At 54.6% G+C, this 19483-nt stretch overlaps 1 protein-coding gene across 1 annotated transcript; it reads right to left on the reverse strand.

Moving 5' to 3' along the window:
* Positions 1-2071: 2071 nt before the first annotated feature.
* Positions 2072-18951, reverse strand: TUBA8 (tubulin alpha 8). Its single transcript, XM_060112396.1, has 5 exons — positions 18888-18951; positions 9081-9303; positions 7494-7642; positions 5244-5924; positions 2072-2365 (listed from the first exon to the last, which is right to left on the reverse strand). The coding sequence occupies exons 1-5, from the start codon at positions 18888-18890 to the stop codon at positions 2072-2074; spliced, it is 1350 nt and encodes a 449-aa protein (XP_059968379.1). The 5' UTR covers positions 18891-18951.
* Positions 18952-19483: the final 532 nt, after the last annotated feature.

Here is a 19483-nt window from a genome sequence, read left to right on the forward strand (position 1 = left end):
ATCCAGGCTAAAGTCCAGTGAGCTAAACAAGCTGCCTACCACAGGCCGTGGCCCAATTCTGGCATCTGCCAAACTTACTTTACCGTCTTAAGAAGCCTCTAGCCAATCCCGTGCTGGAGAATTATGAAGCTGCCTTTTCTTGGGGGAAGATAGAGAATCATCCACTTTCCTGTTCACCCTCTTTCTAGGGATGCATTTCTCCAGTTCTAAAATTCAATACTCCTGCTTCGTGAACAGAGATAAAAGCCAGCAGGGCTAGACGGGCCCAACCCCATGATCGGACAGGGACCCAACCAAACAAGGGAAAATGGAAGAGAAGAAACTGGGGGGAAATACATCCAAGGCCCTAAAATATCATCCCTCAAACTCCCCCTTCCCCATACCTCTCAGACATCACCTCTGTGACTTTGCCATTCGTATTTACTTTAACCTAATTCACATAAATCTAGAGGGAAGGAAGACACTGTAGGTGATTTCCCCTAAACCCTGGCCTCGGGGATCTGTTACTCTGTCCCCAATTAGGTCCTAGTTACACACTCGGGAAGTCCTTCAAGGCTTATCTGAAACCCGTGGGTAGGTCTCTCACTTCTGTCAGAGGGGAAATGCCCCTTCCTGAGATGGGCCACAGCTCCTGACCCCAATTCTCTGCACAGCTGGGTCTGTCCCTGCAGCCCCTGTGGGACTTGGTGAGGCGTGACCTCGGGCAAGGGGGTCCTGATGGGCAGAGGTCTGGACTCCTCCTCAGCACCACGATCTCCTTCACAGAAGAGCAAGAAAGCGTGGCCTCTCCGAAAACAGTCCTCGGTGAGTGGTTTGCATCACTTCCTGCCTGGTTTTCCTTTCCTTGGAACATTTTATTCTGTTTTTCTCGGGGCCTCCAAGGAATACAGAGTAGATACATGTAGGGAAAGTCCACAGTTGACGAGTTGTACATTTAATGCACAGGGACCTGCTATGGGCCCGACCCTGGGTGTCTTATCAGTCGTTTAATCAGAGTAGCCTTTTGATGTTTCCAGAAATCCTACCGGAGCTGCGAGCTTCAGGGAAGAGACGCATTCATTTGTCCTCTCCTTTGTAACAAGTGGACCGTGCTTCTCCCCACCCCTCATTTTATGGGGCAGCAGTTGGAACCGGACACAAACACCAACGGTGGAAGGGGTGTGGGGTAGCCGAGAGACAGACGCTCGGCCCCCGCCCGTTTGTATCTCCAGCACATAAACTCCCTACACCTCAGCTTCTCCATCCATAAAATGAGAAGAATATCCATTCTGAGATGGTTGGGGGTTAGAGATAAGGTATATGTGTATATAAAGCATAGTAGGTATTCTGCTTAAAACCTTCCAAATTCCAAACAGAAATGCTGTGTTTCACCTAGAGAAAACCTAAGCTCCTTACGTCCTGTGCAGCATTAGCCTAAGTGTGCCCTGCACCCCGCGTGGCTCTTGGCCGCACCCCTCACCTCCATCCTCCGGGTACCCTCATCTCCTCCCTGCTCTTCACACACCCACCCGGCGTGCTCTGACCCCAGAACCTCCGCGGTGGCTCCGAGCTGCACCCGGGTCTCCACGAGGCCTCTTCTGACCTCGCCACCCACTTCTCCCATCGCTGCTTTTTCGCTTCACAGCACTGAACACTGTCTGGAATGGCCCCACTCGTTTATCTGTGTATTCACAAGGGCAGAAAATGGGCTCTTGCTATTAACTCTAACTCTGAGAGCACTCCCCTTCCAGAATCTCCCCCGCGCCCAGATCTCACCTTTCTGCTCCCCAGCCAGCAGGCCGTGTTTGGGGTGAGCCCAGCCTAACAGAGAATTTTAAATCCCGCTTAGGTCTCCGCACAGGTGTGACTGGCCTGCACCCTAACCCAGAGACAGTGACTCCCGTTTCCTTTGCTGACACGGAGCTGCACTCCCCCACGGGAGGGTCTGGCAGAGCTCAGCGTCCGTGCTGGCCCCGTCACCCACAGGTACTGGTGTCGGGACCCAGGCCAGGGTCTGCTGCTCTAAGAAAAGTTAAACGTGCGTGGAGGGGCGGCAGGAATAAAGAGACACAGCCACGAGGAACGTCTGTATTTAAAATTCCTCCCCTTCGTTTTCTTCTTCAAAAGAATCAGTCCCCACTTCCTCATAATCCTTCTCCAGGGCAGCCAGGTCCTCCCGGGCCTCGGAAAATTCTCCTTCTTCCATCCCCTCTCCGACGTACCAGTGCACGAAGGCGCGCTTGGCGTACATGAGGTCGAACTTGTGGTCCAGGCGGGCCCAGGCCTCGGCGATGGCCGTGGTGTTGCTCAGCATGCAGACGGCCCGCTGCACCTTGGCCAGGTCTCCCCCGGGGACGACCGTGGGGGGCTGGTAGTTGATGCCCACCTGGGGAACAGAGAGTGAAGATGCGGCACTCAGCAGATAACGCCAGCTGGGGCGCCTCGGTCACGTGGTGGGCGGGGCAGCAGGCCTGCATGTGAATGGGGGTCAGGAGGTGGGACGGCGGGTGGGTAGAGAGGTGCGTGTGGGAGAGAAAGCAAAAGCAAGCGGCACTGGGCCGGGAAACTCAAGCGGAGGGGAAGGGCTGGTAGAAACCCTAGTGGGAGACTCAAGCCGACAAATGAGGGTAGGGAAGAGGGCGTCAAGCAGGGCGTGTGTGCAGTGCCAGCAGACGGAGGTTATTATAAGTTCACTGCTTCCAATGGTATCTCGGGTTCCTCTTAGTTATGCTGTCAACGGGTTTAGGGCACTTTCTCTGCCAAGGGTGACGGGCTGTTTAAAAGATCAGGGAGAGGACTTCCCTGGTGGCACAGTGGTTAAGAATCCACCTGCCAATGCAGGGGACACGGGTTTGAGCTCTGGTCCAAGAAGATCCCACATGCCACGGAGCAGCTAAGCCCGTGCGCCACGACTACTGAGCCTGCCCTCTAGAGCCCGCAAGCCACAACTACTGAGCCCGCATGCCTCAACTACTGAAGCCCGCGCGCCTAGAGCCCGTGCTCCGCAACAAGAGAAGCCACCGCAGTGAGAAGCCGGTGCACCGCAACGAACAGTAGCCCCCGCTCGCCGCAACTAGAGAAAGCCCGCGCACAGCAATGAAGACCCAACACAGCCAAAACTAAATTAATTAATTAATTAATCAATTTTAAAAAAAGATCAGGGAGATATTCTCAAGCAATAAATAAAGAGATGCAAAAGGTTCTGGGGATGGTGTCAGTCAGCATTTACCAGGCCCTCTATCTCTGGGGAGTGGGGTTTCTTGGAAGAAAAGCATGGAAATCAAAGAAAGTCAATTAAAACTCTTGCTGGATGAGCCAATCCCCCAAGTTCTGGCAGCATGGAGGGTCCTCCAAGTTGATCCAGCCCAACCTCACAAGGGGGCTACTATCCTGGAAATCTCCCTTCTCCCCACACATACCCCAAACTGGAGCCGACCCCGGGAACTCTAGGAACCTGGAAGGGGCCTCAGGTGATGACTGTGATAATACTCATGGGGCACTGAGAACCGTGGAGCTGGCCCCAAGATGCCTCTCCACCAGGCCCCCAGGTCTTAACTGCCAATCTCTCAAATTCATAGCTTTAAAATGCATGAGCTCTGAGAGGTGGAGGTGGGAGAGGCTGCAGCCTGTACAGCCGAGGTGGGTGCCCCACTAAACGAATTCACCATGACCTATCGTTCCTCTTAAACAAAAGCGGCACCTTGGGGGTGGAGGTGATGCTGAGACAGGGACAAAGGACCAAGGGGAGAAGGGAGGAGGCAATGCCACATGACATATGCACCAGACCAGCCAACTGTGCTCTCTTTTCAGCAGTAGCATCCCTTGACCCTGGGGAGGATGCTACAGGGTGAAGTTCAACACCATCCACCCCCACGGCATGTGCTTTTCTGAGAAGCAGCTAAAGGTTCTAGCACTGCCTTATCTCTCTGCTCATAACCCCAGAGCTTCAGCTTAAAATAAGAGGGCAAGAATACGGGGGCATGTCCTTTTTGTTAATTTCTCCATCACCCTCATATCTCATTCTTTTTTTTTTTTCCTATTCATTTTACTACTAGCTTGTTTTGTTGTTTGTTTCCATTTGAAAGAAAAAAACCCAACTACTTGGGGGAAGATCCTGAATGTTTTCACAAGGGTGACCAGAACTGCCACACGAAAACAGACACAGCCCAGGGGAAGGGTTCTGTACGTGGCTGGGAGCAGAGCAGGGTGGGAAATGCCCCCCGCCATCAGCCTCTCAGCTGAGAAGCCAGCGTGAGGTGTCTCGTTTCCATTAAGTCCCAGCAGGGAAAACTGAGACGTGCTCACCTCTGGCTCGAGCAACTGTCACAACCACCTGTGGTGTTCGGCAAACCTCTAAATTATTAAAGGCCTGCCAGGGGTCTAATTAACATGAATGGTGGCAGCTGCTTTGACGGTGGACTCGGATGAGACCGCGGGACACAGGACAAAGCAGTCAAGCAGGCACGAGTGCAGGGGCAGCTGCCTGCCCGGCCAGGGCGACTCAGGGGGGTGGCTTCCAGTGCTCGACATCTTCTGGTCCTGGGAGCTGGGGGTCTTCCCTGGCTATTCTGTACCCACACCAACCCTCAGAGTCTGGTGTTCCCCAGACCGCAGACCTACAACAGGCTCCCAGCTCACTCCCGGTTAGTGGAAATGTCAGGGCTTCATAATGTGAATCACAACCATATGATAGCCATGAAATTTCTTATCCTTACTCTAAATTGATGAAAACTTACAGGGCGAATAATTTTTCAAAATAAACTGGGGAGAGAAGAACACATCTTATGTTAGAGGAGGGAATTACACCCCTCCGGCAACTTGAATCATCTGGTTACTGCATTCTCTGATCTACTGTCAAATCAGAGCTACTTCCACCCAGTCATCCTCTTCATCCCACTTGCACACAAGTTCATTCTAGCCCCGTTCACTCCTCCCTGTAAGAGAAAAGTCCTTTCTGCCTGACCTATGAGATGTCTGCAGATCTTAGGGCAGGAGAGGTGGAGCCCTTCTCCCTACTGCACTCGTGCCCTCCCCTCTTCCAATAATCCTCTCAAAATCTCTCCTGACCTAAACTAAGTGAATGAACGAATTAATGAATGAAATTAGTGTTATATTTGGCTTAAGCCCCTCTTCCCATCTCATCCCAAAGCTCCCACGGAATGTGCATCAGCCCAAGACCCTGAGTGTCCACCTCTTCCTCCCCACCCTTGGTCTCTCCCTCTGCTCCTCTAGCTGTCTGTCTCCACGGAGCCACCTGCTCTCACCTTGAAGCCCGTGGGACACCAGTCGACAAACTGGATGGTCCTCTTGGTCTTGATGGCGGCAATGGCGACGTTCACATCCTTGGGCACCACGTCCCCCCGGTAGAGCATGCAGCAGGCCATGTACTTGCCGTGACGGGGGTCACACTTCACCATCTGGCTGTTGGGCTCGAAGCAGGAGCTGGTGATCTCGGCCACGGAGAGCTGCTCGTGGCAGGCCTTCTCGGCTGAGATGATGGGCGCATAGGTGACCAGAGGGAAGTGGATGCGGGGGTAGGGCACCAGGTTGGTCTGGAACTCGGTGAGGTCCACGTTGAGGGCGCCGTCGAAGCGCAGGGAGGCCGTGATGGAGGACACGATCTGGCTGATCAGGCGGTTGAGGTTGGTGTACGTCGGGCGCTCGATGTCCAGGTTGCGCCGGCAGATGTCATAGATGGCCTCGTTGTCCACCATGAAGGCGCAGTCCGAGTGCTCCAGGGTCGTGTGCGTGGTCAGGATGGAGTTGTAGGGCTCCACCACAGCCGTGGACACCTGGGGGGCCGGGTAGATGGCGAACTCCAGCTTGGACTTCTTGCCGTAATCCAGGGAGAGGCGTTCCATCAGCAGAGAAGTGAAGCCGGAGCCGGTGCCGCCCCCGAAGCTGTGGAAGATGAGGAAGCCCTGCAGGCCTGAGCAGGCATCTGTCTGGGAGCGGAGGACACGAGACAAGGCTCTGAGGACTCCCTCACGGGCCTCTCTGTCTGCCCCACTCTATCCCTCAACATTGTCAAGTGGGTGAGATCAAAACAGCCTTGAAGGAGCAAGGAAACACAAAGGAGCCTCGGCGGTCTTGGGAGGAAGCGCTAAAATACGGGCAGCAAACCTGCACACACCTCCGGGTCCATGAAGCTTCCAGCCCAGTGGCCTGGTTGGACCAGGAATGAGCTTCCAGAACCACGGCGGTTAATGACTTTGCCCCATGAGGGCCCCAGCTCCTTGCCCACTTCCCCAGCCCTAGTCATTTGATCTTGCGGGAACTGCAGACCTACACATCCCAGCCCAACCTTGGAAGGTGGCTCAGGAAGATAAATGGGTCAGAGAACCTGAGATTTAACATCAACTTTGCCACTTCCGAGTTGTAAAAACTCAAGCAAGTTACTGAACTGAACCCTCCAGACTCATGTTTCTCCTTGGTTAAAGTGAGGACAATAAAAAATATTCATCTCAGGCTTCCCTGGTGGCGCAGTGGTTGAGAGTCCGCCTGCCAATGCAGGGGACGCAGGTTCGTGCCCTGGTCAGGGAGAATCCCACGTGCCGTGGAGCGGCTGGGCCCGTGAGCCATGGCCGCTGAGCCTGCGCGTCCGGAGCCTGTGCTCCGCAACAGGAGAGGCCACAGCAGTGAGAGGCCCGCGTACCGCAAAAATTAAAAAAAAAAAATTCATTTCCTGAGGTTGTGGTGATAATTAAGCAAGGACCTGACAGTTAGCTATCACCAGAACTAAGAGAGTTCGCAGGTCACAGAACTTCCCCACTGGCCGTGATCTATGACTGTGCTCAGTCCCGTGGTTCTGAACTTTGGGGATCACAGACGGCTCCGAGACTGATGAACCCTACTAGCCCTCTTCTAAACAGAAAATTTGGCATCCTTAGCTCCCAAGTAAAGAACCCCTGATCAAGCCCAACCTTTTCCGTTGTACAGATTAGGAAAGGGGGCTCAAGTAGACAAGGGACCCACCCTGAGCTTTCTAGTCAGACCAACCCGGTTCACATTCTGACTTGGCCACTTTCTAGCTGTGGGACCCAGACCAAGTTATTGAACCATCCTGACCCTCCATCTCCCCATCTGTAAAGTTCAAGGACAAGACCTCCTTTGTATCATTATTTAGGGGATTAAGCAGAACATATTTGATATTGGTAATGGCGTTTGTAAGTGCTGAAATAGATCTTCCTCTTCTCTTCCAAGTTAAATGCTTTGTTAACCTGTGCTGCCAGGAAGCAAAGAGCTTCGCCTTTCTCACACCTGGAATTTCCCCAGACACCACTGTAGAGCATCTGTAAGTGCTACCGGGGCATCACCTGGAGTGCAGCCCAGAATGTCCAGCCAGAGGAAGGGGCGTCAGCCCTGTGAATGCCTCTTACGGAACGTAAGCAGAAATTCCCAAATCTTAGGCGTTGATCCTGTAGCCAGGGGGTACGTGCCTCCACCCAGCCTGTTCAGAGAGGTGAATCCTAGTGCGTCCAGCTCACCAGCTCCCTGCCCTTGTAAACACGTACCAGCTTGCGAATGCGGTCCAGCACCAGGTCGATGCTCTCCTTTCCCACCGTGTAGTGGCCCCGTGCGTAGTTGTTGGCCGCATCCTCCTTTCCTGTGATCAGCTGCTCTGGATGGAACAGCTGGCGGTAGGTTCCTGCCCGAACCTCATCTACCAAGAGAGGGGACCATCAGTCTTACTATCCCAGAAGAGATGGCTCCCTCCCCTCTAGAATACACATGGCACCTCTACCTACTGAACTCCACTGAGGTGGGACCAGACAACCCTATAATATACCTGCGAGGCTAAGAGAATTCCAGGGTAACACAGGAACTAACAGAGCCAGAAGCCAGGGACTCAAGCAGCAATGAGAAGCCAGCTGCTCTACTGGCTGGACCTTAAAAAGCCTTGGGTTTACAAAGCTGGCCAAACCCCAAAGTTGATTGCCTCTTCCCCCTGGACCCACAAGGCTGCCCTCTTGTTTTTCATTCATGCTGCAAAATTTACCCCAGAATTTAACCCGATTTCACTTGCATCCAAATGTTCCAGGGACACAGAGAAAGATTCAGAATGATATGTCTGGCTTCTAGGCTCCCCCGGAATTGTCCCAGCCCTAACCTCCATCTCTGGTGGCAACAATACACGTCAGGCATTAGAGATATTTCAGGACAACTTTGAAGCAAAGCTATGATCCAGGCTCCAGAAGAGCTGGAGCCCAAGAGAGGCCGCGGGGCCGGGGGCTCTGCTCACCTCCAAGGTCCATGCACAGTGGACACACGGCAGACCAAGGTGCCTCAGGCCCCACCTGCAGCCCCTCTCTTCTCCAGGGTCCCTCTGCTCCCCCAGGGAAAGCACCCGTCTACGCAGTGGCCTGGGAAGCTCATCTGCCCTTTCTGTATTTGTACAAGTGTCCATAGGATAGAGGGCCTGGGGTCTGTGGCCCTAGAAACAGTGTTCAGGCACCGCAGGCAGCGCCCAGACATCCCTGGGGGACTTGTCCACCTTTGCTGGTGAGCAGACTTTGAAGATGAGAAAATCCTGATGAAGAGCGAGGACTGATCCAGGGGGTACTGGGGCCGGGGGAGCTGGGAGAGCAAGAATCCTGCCCCAACACACGTCAGAATTCCTGTTCCCTAAGATCCAGATGAGGTTCATTCTAACCTACGGCAGCCTCTGGCTGTAAGAGAAAGTGCCTGCTGCTATTTCGTCTCGTGTGCAAGATGCTGCAAGGTTATCCCAGGCCGCCGGGACAGACTGCAATTACCGTAGGATCGGAAACATACACTTTGGGAAACTGACTGTTTGAGGGCGTCTTATACTTTCTGAAATTATTTGTATTTTGACCCTTAGTATTTAATAAACAATGTCGGCAATGTCGGTCCGTCTGGGCAGATTTCAGTGGAGAGCACTAGGTTGGAGCTTTAACGGGGAGCAGAGATCTGTGATCCCCACTTGAGATCCCGAGACTGCGGAGAACTCTAGGAGCCAAGTGTCATGTGGTGGGGGCTCCGGATGAGCCCCCCCTTCCACGTGCAGATCTGCTTCCCCAGACACCACGGCCTCTGCAGTCCGGTGCTGTCCCTGTGCGGGGACCCCGGCCCACACTCACCCACCACGGTGGGCTCCAGATCGACCATGACGGCCCGGGGCACGTGCTTCCCGTTGCCAGTCTCGCTGAAGAAGGTGGTGAAGGAGTCGTCGTCCGGGACCTTGCTGGCCTGCGTGCCCAAGGTGCCGTCGGCCTGGATGCCGTGCTCCAGGCAGAAGAGCTCCCAGCAGGCATTGCCGATCTGGACCCCTGCTTGGCCCACGTGGACGGATATGCATTCCCGCTGCGGGGAGAGAGCAGCCCAGTCAGAGCCCCAGCCCGGCCACGCCTCTGCCCCAGACCCCCAGGCCCCCAGGCCCCCAGCTCTGAGGACTTGTCCAGCCCTGGCACTCAACAGGCAGGACACTCATGCCTCCTGCCATGCCATGCCCCAGCCACGTGGGGTCTGGGCACCACAGCATCTGGATCAAGACTCGGTTCCAAAGAAGCACCGCAGCTTTGTGGTTTGCTGTAGAGATTGCTTTCCAGGGTTAATCCTTTGTGTCAAGAAAAGGAAAAAGAGGGCAGCTGCGTAGAGGAAACTGGGCTAATTCCAAACCACGACACTCCTGCCCGGATGGAACCAGTCAAAGGAAGAACCAGTGAGAACAGCAGAAACCACCCCCAAATCCACTGCCATGCCCGGCACAGTGCTCCCCCGCTTCCTGCTGCAGCCTGAGTCTCCCAGCCGCCGCCACACACACACACACACACACACACACGCTCCCTGTCTCCGCATCACAGAACAGAGAAGCACACAGTGGAATGTACTTTGGAGTCTGTATCATGGGTGTCATTAGTGTTCTGGCTACAAATGTAGGAATAAGAAAGGATCAGTACATCAGCAAGGAAGGGCTGGGAGGGGACAAAGTAGGCGCCTCCTGAACTCTGAGGGACTGAAGAGTTCCTCTGCGGCCACCATAACCTGCTCCTTCGCCCACGTCAGGCCAAGTGCTAAGTAAAGCTGACCTTTAGAGTGTCCTTTTCTCCATGGTACTCTGGTGTGAAGCTACAGTTACCTGATTAGTCCTGGTACTAACTGCTTAGGATGGGGAGGGGTGTGCGTGTGTGTGTTGTGTACATTCGTGTGGTGTGTATGTGTGTATATATGTGTAAGTGTGTGTGTGTGGATGTGAGTGAGTGTGTGCTATGGTTTTGCTGGGACGGTGTACTCGTCACCCCCAACACCCCACCGGGGAAGCAGGGGCCCCGCCAAGGAGACTGTGTGCTTGAGACGGAGCTGGGCAGGGAAGCATGTGCCTGCTGTGCGGCCTTCTATTCTTAACCGTGACCCGACCTGGCATTTTCCAGCTCCGGGGAACCCAAGCCGGGAGCAGAGCCTCCAGAGACCGTGGCTGGGCATGGGGTATGGGACTCCTGGGACCCTGGGGCTCCCTGGGTGTGGGCGCAGGGAAGCCGGCGGTGTCAGGAGCCGGTGCCCTAACACTTGTACAACGTGGCACTGCTCCACACCTGTCTCTGTGCCCTGGCCTCTGTGCTTCTGTGAGCCTGGTGGCCAGGAAAGGGCTTTGCTCACAGCCGCCCACACCCCAGGGCACAAATCTTGCCTCTCAAGTTACATGCTGTGCTGTGTGGCCTGGGCTGAGTTACGTAAACCCCCTTCATCTGAAAAGCATAAGCTACCATGATCATTTTTGTCCTGGTTGTCCGTATCTGTATCCTTATCATTATGCACTTTCATTCCTGGAGCTTCACTCTCCACCTGGAAGAGGCACATGTGGAAAGCCGGAGACCTCAGGCTACGTTCCTCTCACAATGAAAGGACTTTATCTTCGGACTCAGTTCAGGCCTAAGGCAGCAGGGTCCTTCCCCCAGGAACCCCCCATAACCAGCAGCTACCAACCAGACCACACCTTCACATGCAGCTGTGGCTTCCTCGGGGGTGTGTGAACTGAGGGGACCCTGGAGAGACCTGAAAGGAGCAGGTCCCACATGTTGTCCTGTGACCCCACCTCCCAACCATCCTCCAGGCATCCCCTGGGCCTTTCTGGAAGGATACAGGGGTATTTCAGGAAGATCAAAGGTCAGAGGAGGAAGAGTAAAGGATCTCAGGGTCCTGAAAACCACCAACATGGTGATACGGAGGTTTTCACACCCCTTTAACCTCATGCTAGTCAATATGCCAGTCTCCACAGATGAAATCAGTCACACACACACACACACACACACACACATACACACACACACACACACTCCTTAGGAGGAGCAGTTTTCCCTGTTACACAAATTCACAAGAGTAACCGGAAGTATAAGATAGACTCAGAAGTAACTGATGGGTCCACAGATGCCTCCAGAAGCGGCCTCTCAGTGCCATTCTCCACCCGCAGGAGCCAGGGCTCCCTGGAGGGTGAGGTTCCAGGTCTGGGGCAAGGAATGCACAGGATGACCTGGAACGTCGTTGGGGGCCTGAGAGAATAGACGCCGGAAGGTCTCAGACACCAACCAGAAGAGGCTCCCATGGCCAAAGGTGTAACAATCTGAGGGTCAAAAAGAGGAAGAGCGGCAGTCGACTGAAACAGGATGGACACGTAAAAGTCTCCATGTCCTTCGTCTTATTCAGAAAGAAAACTCCCACTAAAGAGTCTCCTCTGTCCCCATCCAAACAGCCCTGTTGAGGAGGGAAAGCTCTTTTTATAAAACAGAAGACTCCCAGCTGGTCAGTGTAGAAGGAATGATATATTAAGAAATATTGCATGTTATAGTTTCTGATTACATAACTGATTTGGACAAGGATTGATGGGGAACTGGATATTCACACAGCACCAAAGAAGCACTGTTACTTATGTTACTTATGTGTCACAAGGGGAAAATAACTGCAACGGTCACCAGCCTCTGACACTGGGATGGATCATAAACCCCACAGTAGTGAGATAACCTGATGTGATGCAGTAGGACACACAAGACACCTCCCATGAAGGCTTCTTGTCAAAAATACTCAGCCTTGGGCTTCCCTGGTGGCACAGTGGTTGAGAGTCCGCCTGCCGATGCAGGGGACACGGGTTCGTGCCCCGGTCCGGGAGGATCCCACATGCTGCGGAGCGGCTGGGCCCGTGAGCCATGGCCACTGAGCCTGCGCGTCTGGAGCCTGTGCTCCGCAACGGGAGAGGCCACAGCAGTGAGAGGCCCGCGTACTGCAAAAGAAAAAAACCTCAGCCTTAACGTATTACACCCTTTATATGTAGCTCCCACTTTATAGAAAACACAGGGGTCCAAGGGATAAGGGACATTGAGAGAAAACATGAATCCAGAAGGTGAGACATTTTACAGTGAAATTGACCCAATCTTTTTAACTCATGAAAAACAAAGGTGAAGGAGGGACTGACCCACATCAAGAGGAACTTAAGACACATAACATCCACATGGAGTATGTGAATTTTAACTGAATTCTGGTTTGAACAAATCAAAACATGGCGTGGGGGGGACTTCCCTGGTGGCACAGTGGTTAAGAATCCGCCTGCCAATGCAGGGGACACGGGTTCGAGCCCTGGTCCAGGAAGATCCCACATGCCACAGAGCAACTAAGCTCGTGCACCACAACTACTGAGCCTGCGCTCTAGAGCCCACGAGCCACAACTACTGAACACAAACACAGCAGGTAAAGTAAACATGGCAGAAAAATAGTAAGTATTAAATCTAGATGATGGATTTATGGGTGGCGATACACTACCATACTTCTCTGAAGGTCTGACGGTTTTCATACTAAAATGAGAAAAATTAAAGAAAGGAAACAGAGTAAGAGCTAAGTGACAGCTCCCCTCACCCTAATGACCCATCGCGAAGGGCCAGGCTCTTCCTGTCCCTTTTCACTTTGTCATTGATTCAACTAACAATGACCAAGAGCCCAGTTTGTGAGGGCAAATGAGAACTTTAAAGTTATGGGAGCGGGGAACTTCCCTGGCGGTCCAGTGGTTAGGACCCGGGTGCTCTCACTGCTGGGGCCAGGGTTCAGTCCCTGGTCGGGGAACTAAGATCCCACAAGCCATGCAGCACGGCCTAAATAAATTAATTAATTACGTAAAGTCACATGAGGAAATCACCAGTGAAATGAAAAGTTAGGTGAGCCCCCTCGTTTAACTAATGGTGCTAAGGTCTGTGCACCTGCTCTGAGGGGACAAGGACCCCACGGCTCCTCTGGCCACTCTGCCTCGTTGTCACCCCCCCCTTCCTGCCTGGAGGCTCTACACAGGAGAACACAAAGCACCCCCAGTGCTGACGGCCTGGGGGCCGGCCCTCATGCCCAAGACAGGTCACCCATCTGCCATGACCAGGGACATTATGTGAGCTCAGAGCCCTCAGGATTCTAGAGCTGGGCTGGCCTCACGGATCACCGAATATGATTCCCACCCCATTATTTTACAGGTGAAAAAGCTGAGGCTCAGAAAGGTAAAGGGGCAGATTGGAAATTCCACAGGGCAAGAGCCTGGCCTCAGATCCAGGTCTTCTGACCCCGGCCCGAGTCCTCTCCTTGACACCAGCCACCCCCCTGCCTCATTTGCACTCTTAACCCCCTGGGCTCTGGTGGGCCACACCTACAGCAGCACAAGCCTGATAGCAGAGAGCGAGGCAAGCTTGGACGGCAAACCTCCAAACCAAAAAAAGCTCCATCGCAGAGAGAAACAGAAGGGCTCGCGGTGGGAGCCTCTGAAAATGGGCCACCCTCCCTGGAAGACCAGGACTGCTTCTCCGGGGGGTGAGCGCCGAGGCCGGGGCCGGGGGGTGGTGAGCTGACTCAGCAGAGGGCCTTTACATCATGTGTTTGCTCCAAACTCATGTTTCAGATTCCCTCTCTGGCCGGGCAGAGCTCCTGCTTTCTCTCTCACACTGTTCCTCCCTCAGTTCTATTTTGACTCTGGGCTTGCAGGGCTCAAGCCAGCTTTCTGCTCCTGGGCCCCTGTGAGATGAAGGGGGTCCCGCCTCCGGCCCAGCAGTCCAGGGGGTGAAGGAGCGCCCTTCCTCGAGGAAAGCATGACACCCCTCCCCAGCCCTAGTGCTGGGTGGCTACCAAAGTGACCTGCTCTGTTGGTTCCCACAGCACAGAGCTACTGTCATCGTCTGCAAGACGGCATCAGAAGGGACTGGGCCAACTCCCACTCGCCCTTGAAGTCGCTCATTAATCGTCCCCTCCTGCAGCAGGTCTGGAAGGCCCCGCACCAGCCGGGGCCCCACGGCGCCCTCCCTCAGCCCCCGCCTCCCCATCACTGCTCTACTGCACGGCTCCTAGCCGCTCTTTTGCTTTTCTGACTTCCCCGGTGGAGAGCAAGGAGCCCCCATTTCCTGGCCAAATACCCAGCATCGAGTACAGGGCTTGACTGCAGCAGGGGTGATTGGAAAGAAAACCCTGCCAAGGCTTAGAGTCCATCTAACAAGGGAGTGGTCAGGGCCTGAGAGGCAACAGGAGCTCAAAGGAGAAAAGACAGCTTGCAGCTTGGTTTCCCCCCGCAGGAATATTTGCAGACATCCTGGAGAATGTAGATGTGCCAGCAGGTTTTCCAGCTGGATTTTGGAGCAGTGTGAACGAGAAGCGGGAGAATTTAGGGCAGGTCCCACCAACTGCTTAGTTTGTCCGAAGTGTAGGCTTGTGAAGGCAGAGCAGAAGCAGCATCAGAGCAGCCCACGAGCATCCTCCCCGGGGAGGCTGCCCAGTTCTGCAGGACGGCAGAAAAGAGACACTCCAGAACCTGACAGTCCTCTCATAACTCCACTGCAAGAAATCTTTCCTTAGATCAACCTCATGTTATTTCTGTTTTAATAGTAATTGCTTCCTTTTCATTTGCCCTCAGAGGACTCTGATCAGCCCACTGCAATCCTCTGCAGAAGGAGGCTTTGTAGCTTTAAAAATAGTTTTGAACTATCACAAAACAGTGAAATTGGCATATTATCTTGGAAGGGACCTGACAGCCTAGGCCAGTGAAAACCTGAGGCCAGGCCACATACCCCGACCACCTGTGGGTCAAGGGCCACACAGTTGCCTTCAGGAAGCATATTTTTAGACCCAATTACTTCTAGCTGTCAGGCTAGGAAAATAAATCACCTACACTTCAGGATCTAGGTCAGCGATGACAGGTAAAAAGTAGAGCCAGTGTTCCAGAGGGATAATTAAAGTAAGAACAATGTGGTTCACAAAAGACTGCACTACCTCTGCTCAAAATCCTTCAATTAGAGCCTATTTGGACTCAAAGAATAGATAGCAAGCCAGAAACAGCAGGAACGGAGTCGACCGAAGTTGACATCAGTCTGCAGGCACTGTAGCAGGGCAGCAACAGGGGTGGCAGAGACGGCCCTCGGGAGTGGCCAGGGCTGGTCGTAGACTCCTAGACTCTGTAGACCCTTCGAGGCCAAAGGCCCTTGAGCTACAGCCGACACTGGGGTCAGGTGCCAGAGAAAGCGAGTGAGTGTTAATCCGCGGCACACGGTACCCACTCTCCTCCTGGTCTCTTCATCTGGGAGAAATTCTAACAGGGAGACGCCGACGGGGGACGTCAGCCATGAAGGCCACAGACAGTCCTGTCAGTCCCTTGTGGCCAAAGGGAGGGAGCAGTGGGTCTACTCTGCCCCCAAGAGCCACATCCTCCCACCGACCCCATCACTAGCCCTGTACTCACTAGCTCTTTCCTCCTCAAAAATTACTGTCACTTTCTCTCTTCCTCTCAAGGTCACTGAGGTCACTGAGCCGCAGTGTCACTCGCAGGCTCTGCATGGGCCCGACCGTAGCCCAGACACTCCCTGTGGACACAGTGTCTGGGGGTGGGGCCTCCGCTGCCACCCAGAGCATGTGCCCAGGGACCTCTGAGGACCCGCACTTAGCGACCGCAGCCCCCCGGGTGCTCAGAGTCGGAAGCTAAGCCCGGGCCCTGTGGGGCTCAGCCACGCCGCCCGCTCAGGGCGTCTGCAGAGGCCTGTGGACTCGGAAGCAGCATCCACCTCGCCCCCAGGACACTCTGCCTTCTAGCTGCCCATGTCTGCAGGAAGACAGGCTCTTTGTTGCCCTCTGATGCCAGTTCCCACCCGAACTCATGGGCCCGCCTCCCCAGGAGGAGTGCAGTGAGGAGGCTGTGCTCTCAACTCGCCCCGTGAACCACAGACACGGCCTCTGACGTGTCTGGAATCACCGACACCAAAAAAGGTGCCGCAGTCTCAGTTCCCAGGAGACCTGCTTACCAGAGGGACCCTGGGAGCAGATGGGAATGCGGTTACAAGGTTAGTTCTAAAATCCTCACCTAGAAACTACAGAAATGCTGCATCCATCCTCAACAAGGACAGCCTTCTCCAACCCTCAGGAGGGAAGCCCAGCCACTGGAGGAAGGAAAGTCCTTTCGGCACGGGTGGGACTCTGGGTCCAGGTGTGCAGGTGTGTCAGCCTAGCCTTTCAGGAACGAGTCAAGGGGTTTTAAAAAAGAGGTTCTGGGGACTTCCCTGGTGGTGCAGTGGTTAAGAATCCTCCTGCTAATGCAGGGGACACGGGTTTGAGTCTTGGTCCAGGAAGATCCCACATGCCGTGGAGCAACTAAGCCCGTGTGCCACAACTACGGAGCCCACGTGCTGCAACGACTGATGCCCACCCGCTCTAGGGCCTGCATGCCTCAACTACTGAGCCCACGTGCTGCAATTCTGAAGCCTGAACGCCTAGAGCCCGTGCTCCACAACAAGAAAAGCCACTGCAATTCAATGAAGACCCAACGCAGCCAAAAATAAATATAAATAAATAAATAAATAAATTTCAATTCTGTGAGTGTGAAATGGTCAATAAAAAATGTTTTCCCGGGCTTCCCTGGTGGCGCAGTGGTTGAGAGTCCACCTGCCGATGCAGGGGACACGGGTTCGTGTCCCGGTCCAGGAGGATCCCACATGCCACGGAGTGGCTGGGCCCGTGGGCTGTGGCCGCTGGGCCTGCGCGTCCGGAGCCTGTGCTTCGCCACGGGAGAGGCCACAGCAGTGAGAGGCCCGCGTACCGCCAAAAAAAAAAAAAAAAAAAAAGTTTTCCCATCAAGACAGTGCTGCCCATGTACATAAATATTCCAAATAGAACCTGCTATATAAAATTCAAAAATTTCAAAATATATTCTCTTTCCAAAATATTCAGCCATAGGTTTTCAGTTAAACATCTTTCAAATTCTTTAGCACATTTAAAATAAGGTTTTACTTCACATTTTTTGGTCTATTAGGTATTTTCAGAAACTGGCCTATTGAATGCCCGTTGAAGTTTGCTCAGAGAGCTGGATTAGAATCATGGGATCCCCTGTAAGACGCACTACGGCTCTCAGGTCAGAATTAAAACATGCAAGAGACAGCACTTGGAAAATTATAAAGCACGAGCTACGTGCTAGATATTATAAATACTAAATATCAAATCTTGAGTATGCTGCCTAGGATTTGCTTCAAAATAACAGGGAGAGAGGGGAAGGGGAGTCAATGAAGCAAGACTCATCATAAGTAGATAACTGTTGAAATTGGATGAGGCATATACAGGGGTTCATTATAACACTCTTCTTTTGTATATGTTTGGAATTCTCTGTAATAAAAAGGTTAAAATAGTAAAGCTAGGTGGAGCCTTGAAAATGTGAACCATAAGCCCTCTTCATTTTGTAGATGAGAAAAACCACTTCAGAGAGGCTAAGTGACTTTCTTGAAGTCACACAGCTAGCTGCAGAGACAGAAGCCAAAACTCTGAACTCCCAGCTCAGCTCCTTCCATGGCCCCGCACCAGGGCCCTCAGGCAGAAGTGAATTCCTCTGGCCACGAGGAGGCTGCTCTGGGGAGGGAGGGTGCGGGACAGACCTGGACTAGACTCAGCAGAGCTGGGGCCAGAGCCAGGGGCCCTGGGCACTCTCCAGAACAAGCGGAGGCCGGGAGGAGGGCAGTCCTCACCTGTCCTCCTGGTCACTGACACCCGGGCAAGAGTGCAGGAAAGCCTGACCTTGGCCTGTGAGACTGCTCGCTCCGCCCCCTTTCCCACCCAACCTTTCTTTTCCACCCCACTCCCAGTGGCCCAGACAGCCGGGCTCTGGACGAGGAGATTTCTGGTTTTCCAGGCGTCCGGGCAAATGTATTGGAGGCAAATTTTACCCAGCCCAGGGCGCAGGGGGTGAAGGGAGGGGGTGGGGGAGGTCCTCTTCAGCAAGTAAGTCCTCGAAGGAGATGGACAGACCAGAGGCCAGGGTAGGAAACCACAGGTCTGAAGCCCCACCCCACCCCCGGCCTTCCAGGGGGAGAGCCCTGTGGGCCAGAGTCCTCTGGCTTGGACCACTGGAAAAACTGGGGAGTTGGAGCAGGTGCCGGGGGCCTGGGAAGCCCAAGCCAGACGGCCGGGGTTGGGAAAGGAGAACGAAGCCCCCAGGCGTGGGGCTGTGACGCCCTAACTCCCCTGACACGTTCGGGGCTCTGTCACATTTGGCTGGGTGTAGGGACCTGACCGCCCACGCCCCCAGCCTCCGGGAATCCCTGGACTGCCTGCCCCTCCCCCACTCGGATTCCTGAGTTGCCCCAAGGTGATGCCTCAGGGCCTCACCTCTTCTGCGCGGGCCCCCCATGTCCCCCTTCCCCTCACCTGAGTGCGCACATCTCCCTTGGGTCCCTTTAAGGGGCGACTCGCCCCCGCCCCTACTTTCTCTCTACGAGAAGGGGCACTGGCACCGGCTTGTCCTCCGCCCGAGGGTACGAACCCCTCGACCCTGAACTGACACCCCCAGGAGACTTCGAACTCCTTAGATCCAAAGCGATGGCTGCTAGCCCCCGCGCAGATGCGGCCCTGCGCTGGGCGCCGCGTGCCCCCAACCCCCAGCGCCCCGCGCCCCGGCCCGGCAGGCTCACCATCGCGGCCGCTCCCGTAGCCCGCTCGCTCCCGGCTGGGCCTGCCCACTCCAACTGCTCCAGATACAGCCGCCTCCGCTGTTGTGACACCAGGCGGGAGGGGGCCAGCAGCTGCCCTGCAGCATCACAGTGCTGGCGAGGGAGGGACCGGGCAGGTCACAATCGCTCTTCCCCGCCCACCCGAGGCTCGGGTCTCTGCCCGGGCGCCGCACGCGAGGGTTGCGTGGCTGCGCTCCGGGTTCCCACGCTATGCTCTGTAAGGATCAGCCTTTGTAATTCCAGTCGCTTGGGAAAGAAATGTAAAGCGCTGTTAGAATAAACGTTCACGGTCCCCAAACCTTCATCCTCTTCCTGCGGCCAAACACTAGCTGCGCCAGGAAGGCCCGGCCCAGGCAGGAAAGGCACCTGCTTGGGGCTCAGCTCTCGAAGTCACCCCCAACCCGGGGGAGTGCGGGAGTGGTGGGGCAGGGTAGCGGGTGGGAGGGACAGGCTCCGAGCTCAGCTCTGCTGCCGCTCGTCAGCCTGTGCTGCGTGGGGGGTGGAGCCTCTGCTCTGAAGCCGGCTGCTGCGCCTCCATCGAGGCCGGCCTGGCTACT

The sequence above is a fragment of the Mesoplodon densirostris genome, chromosome 11 (assembly GCF_025265405.1).
Source record: "Mesoplodon densirostris isolate mMesDen1 chromosome 11, mMesDen1 primary haplotype, whole genome shotgun sequence".
In the NCBI taxonomy this organism is placed as follows: domain Eukaryota; kingdom Metazoa; phylum Chordata; class Mammalia; order Artiodactyla; family Ziphiidae; genus Mesoplodon; species Mesoplodon densirostris.

Coding starts and splice junctions, on each gene's coding strand:
- TUBA8 (XM_060112396.1), bottom strand. Junction 5,925..7,493: donor TGGACCGCATTCGCAAGCTG/GTACGTGTTTAC, acceptor CTCCGCTCCCAG/ACAGATGCCTGCTCAGGCCT. Junction 2,366..5,243: donor GGTGTCCCACGGGCTTCAAG/GTGAGAGCAGGT, acceptor TCTGTTCCCCAG/GTGGGCATCAACTACCAGCC.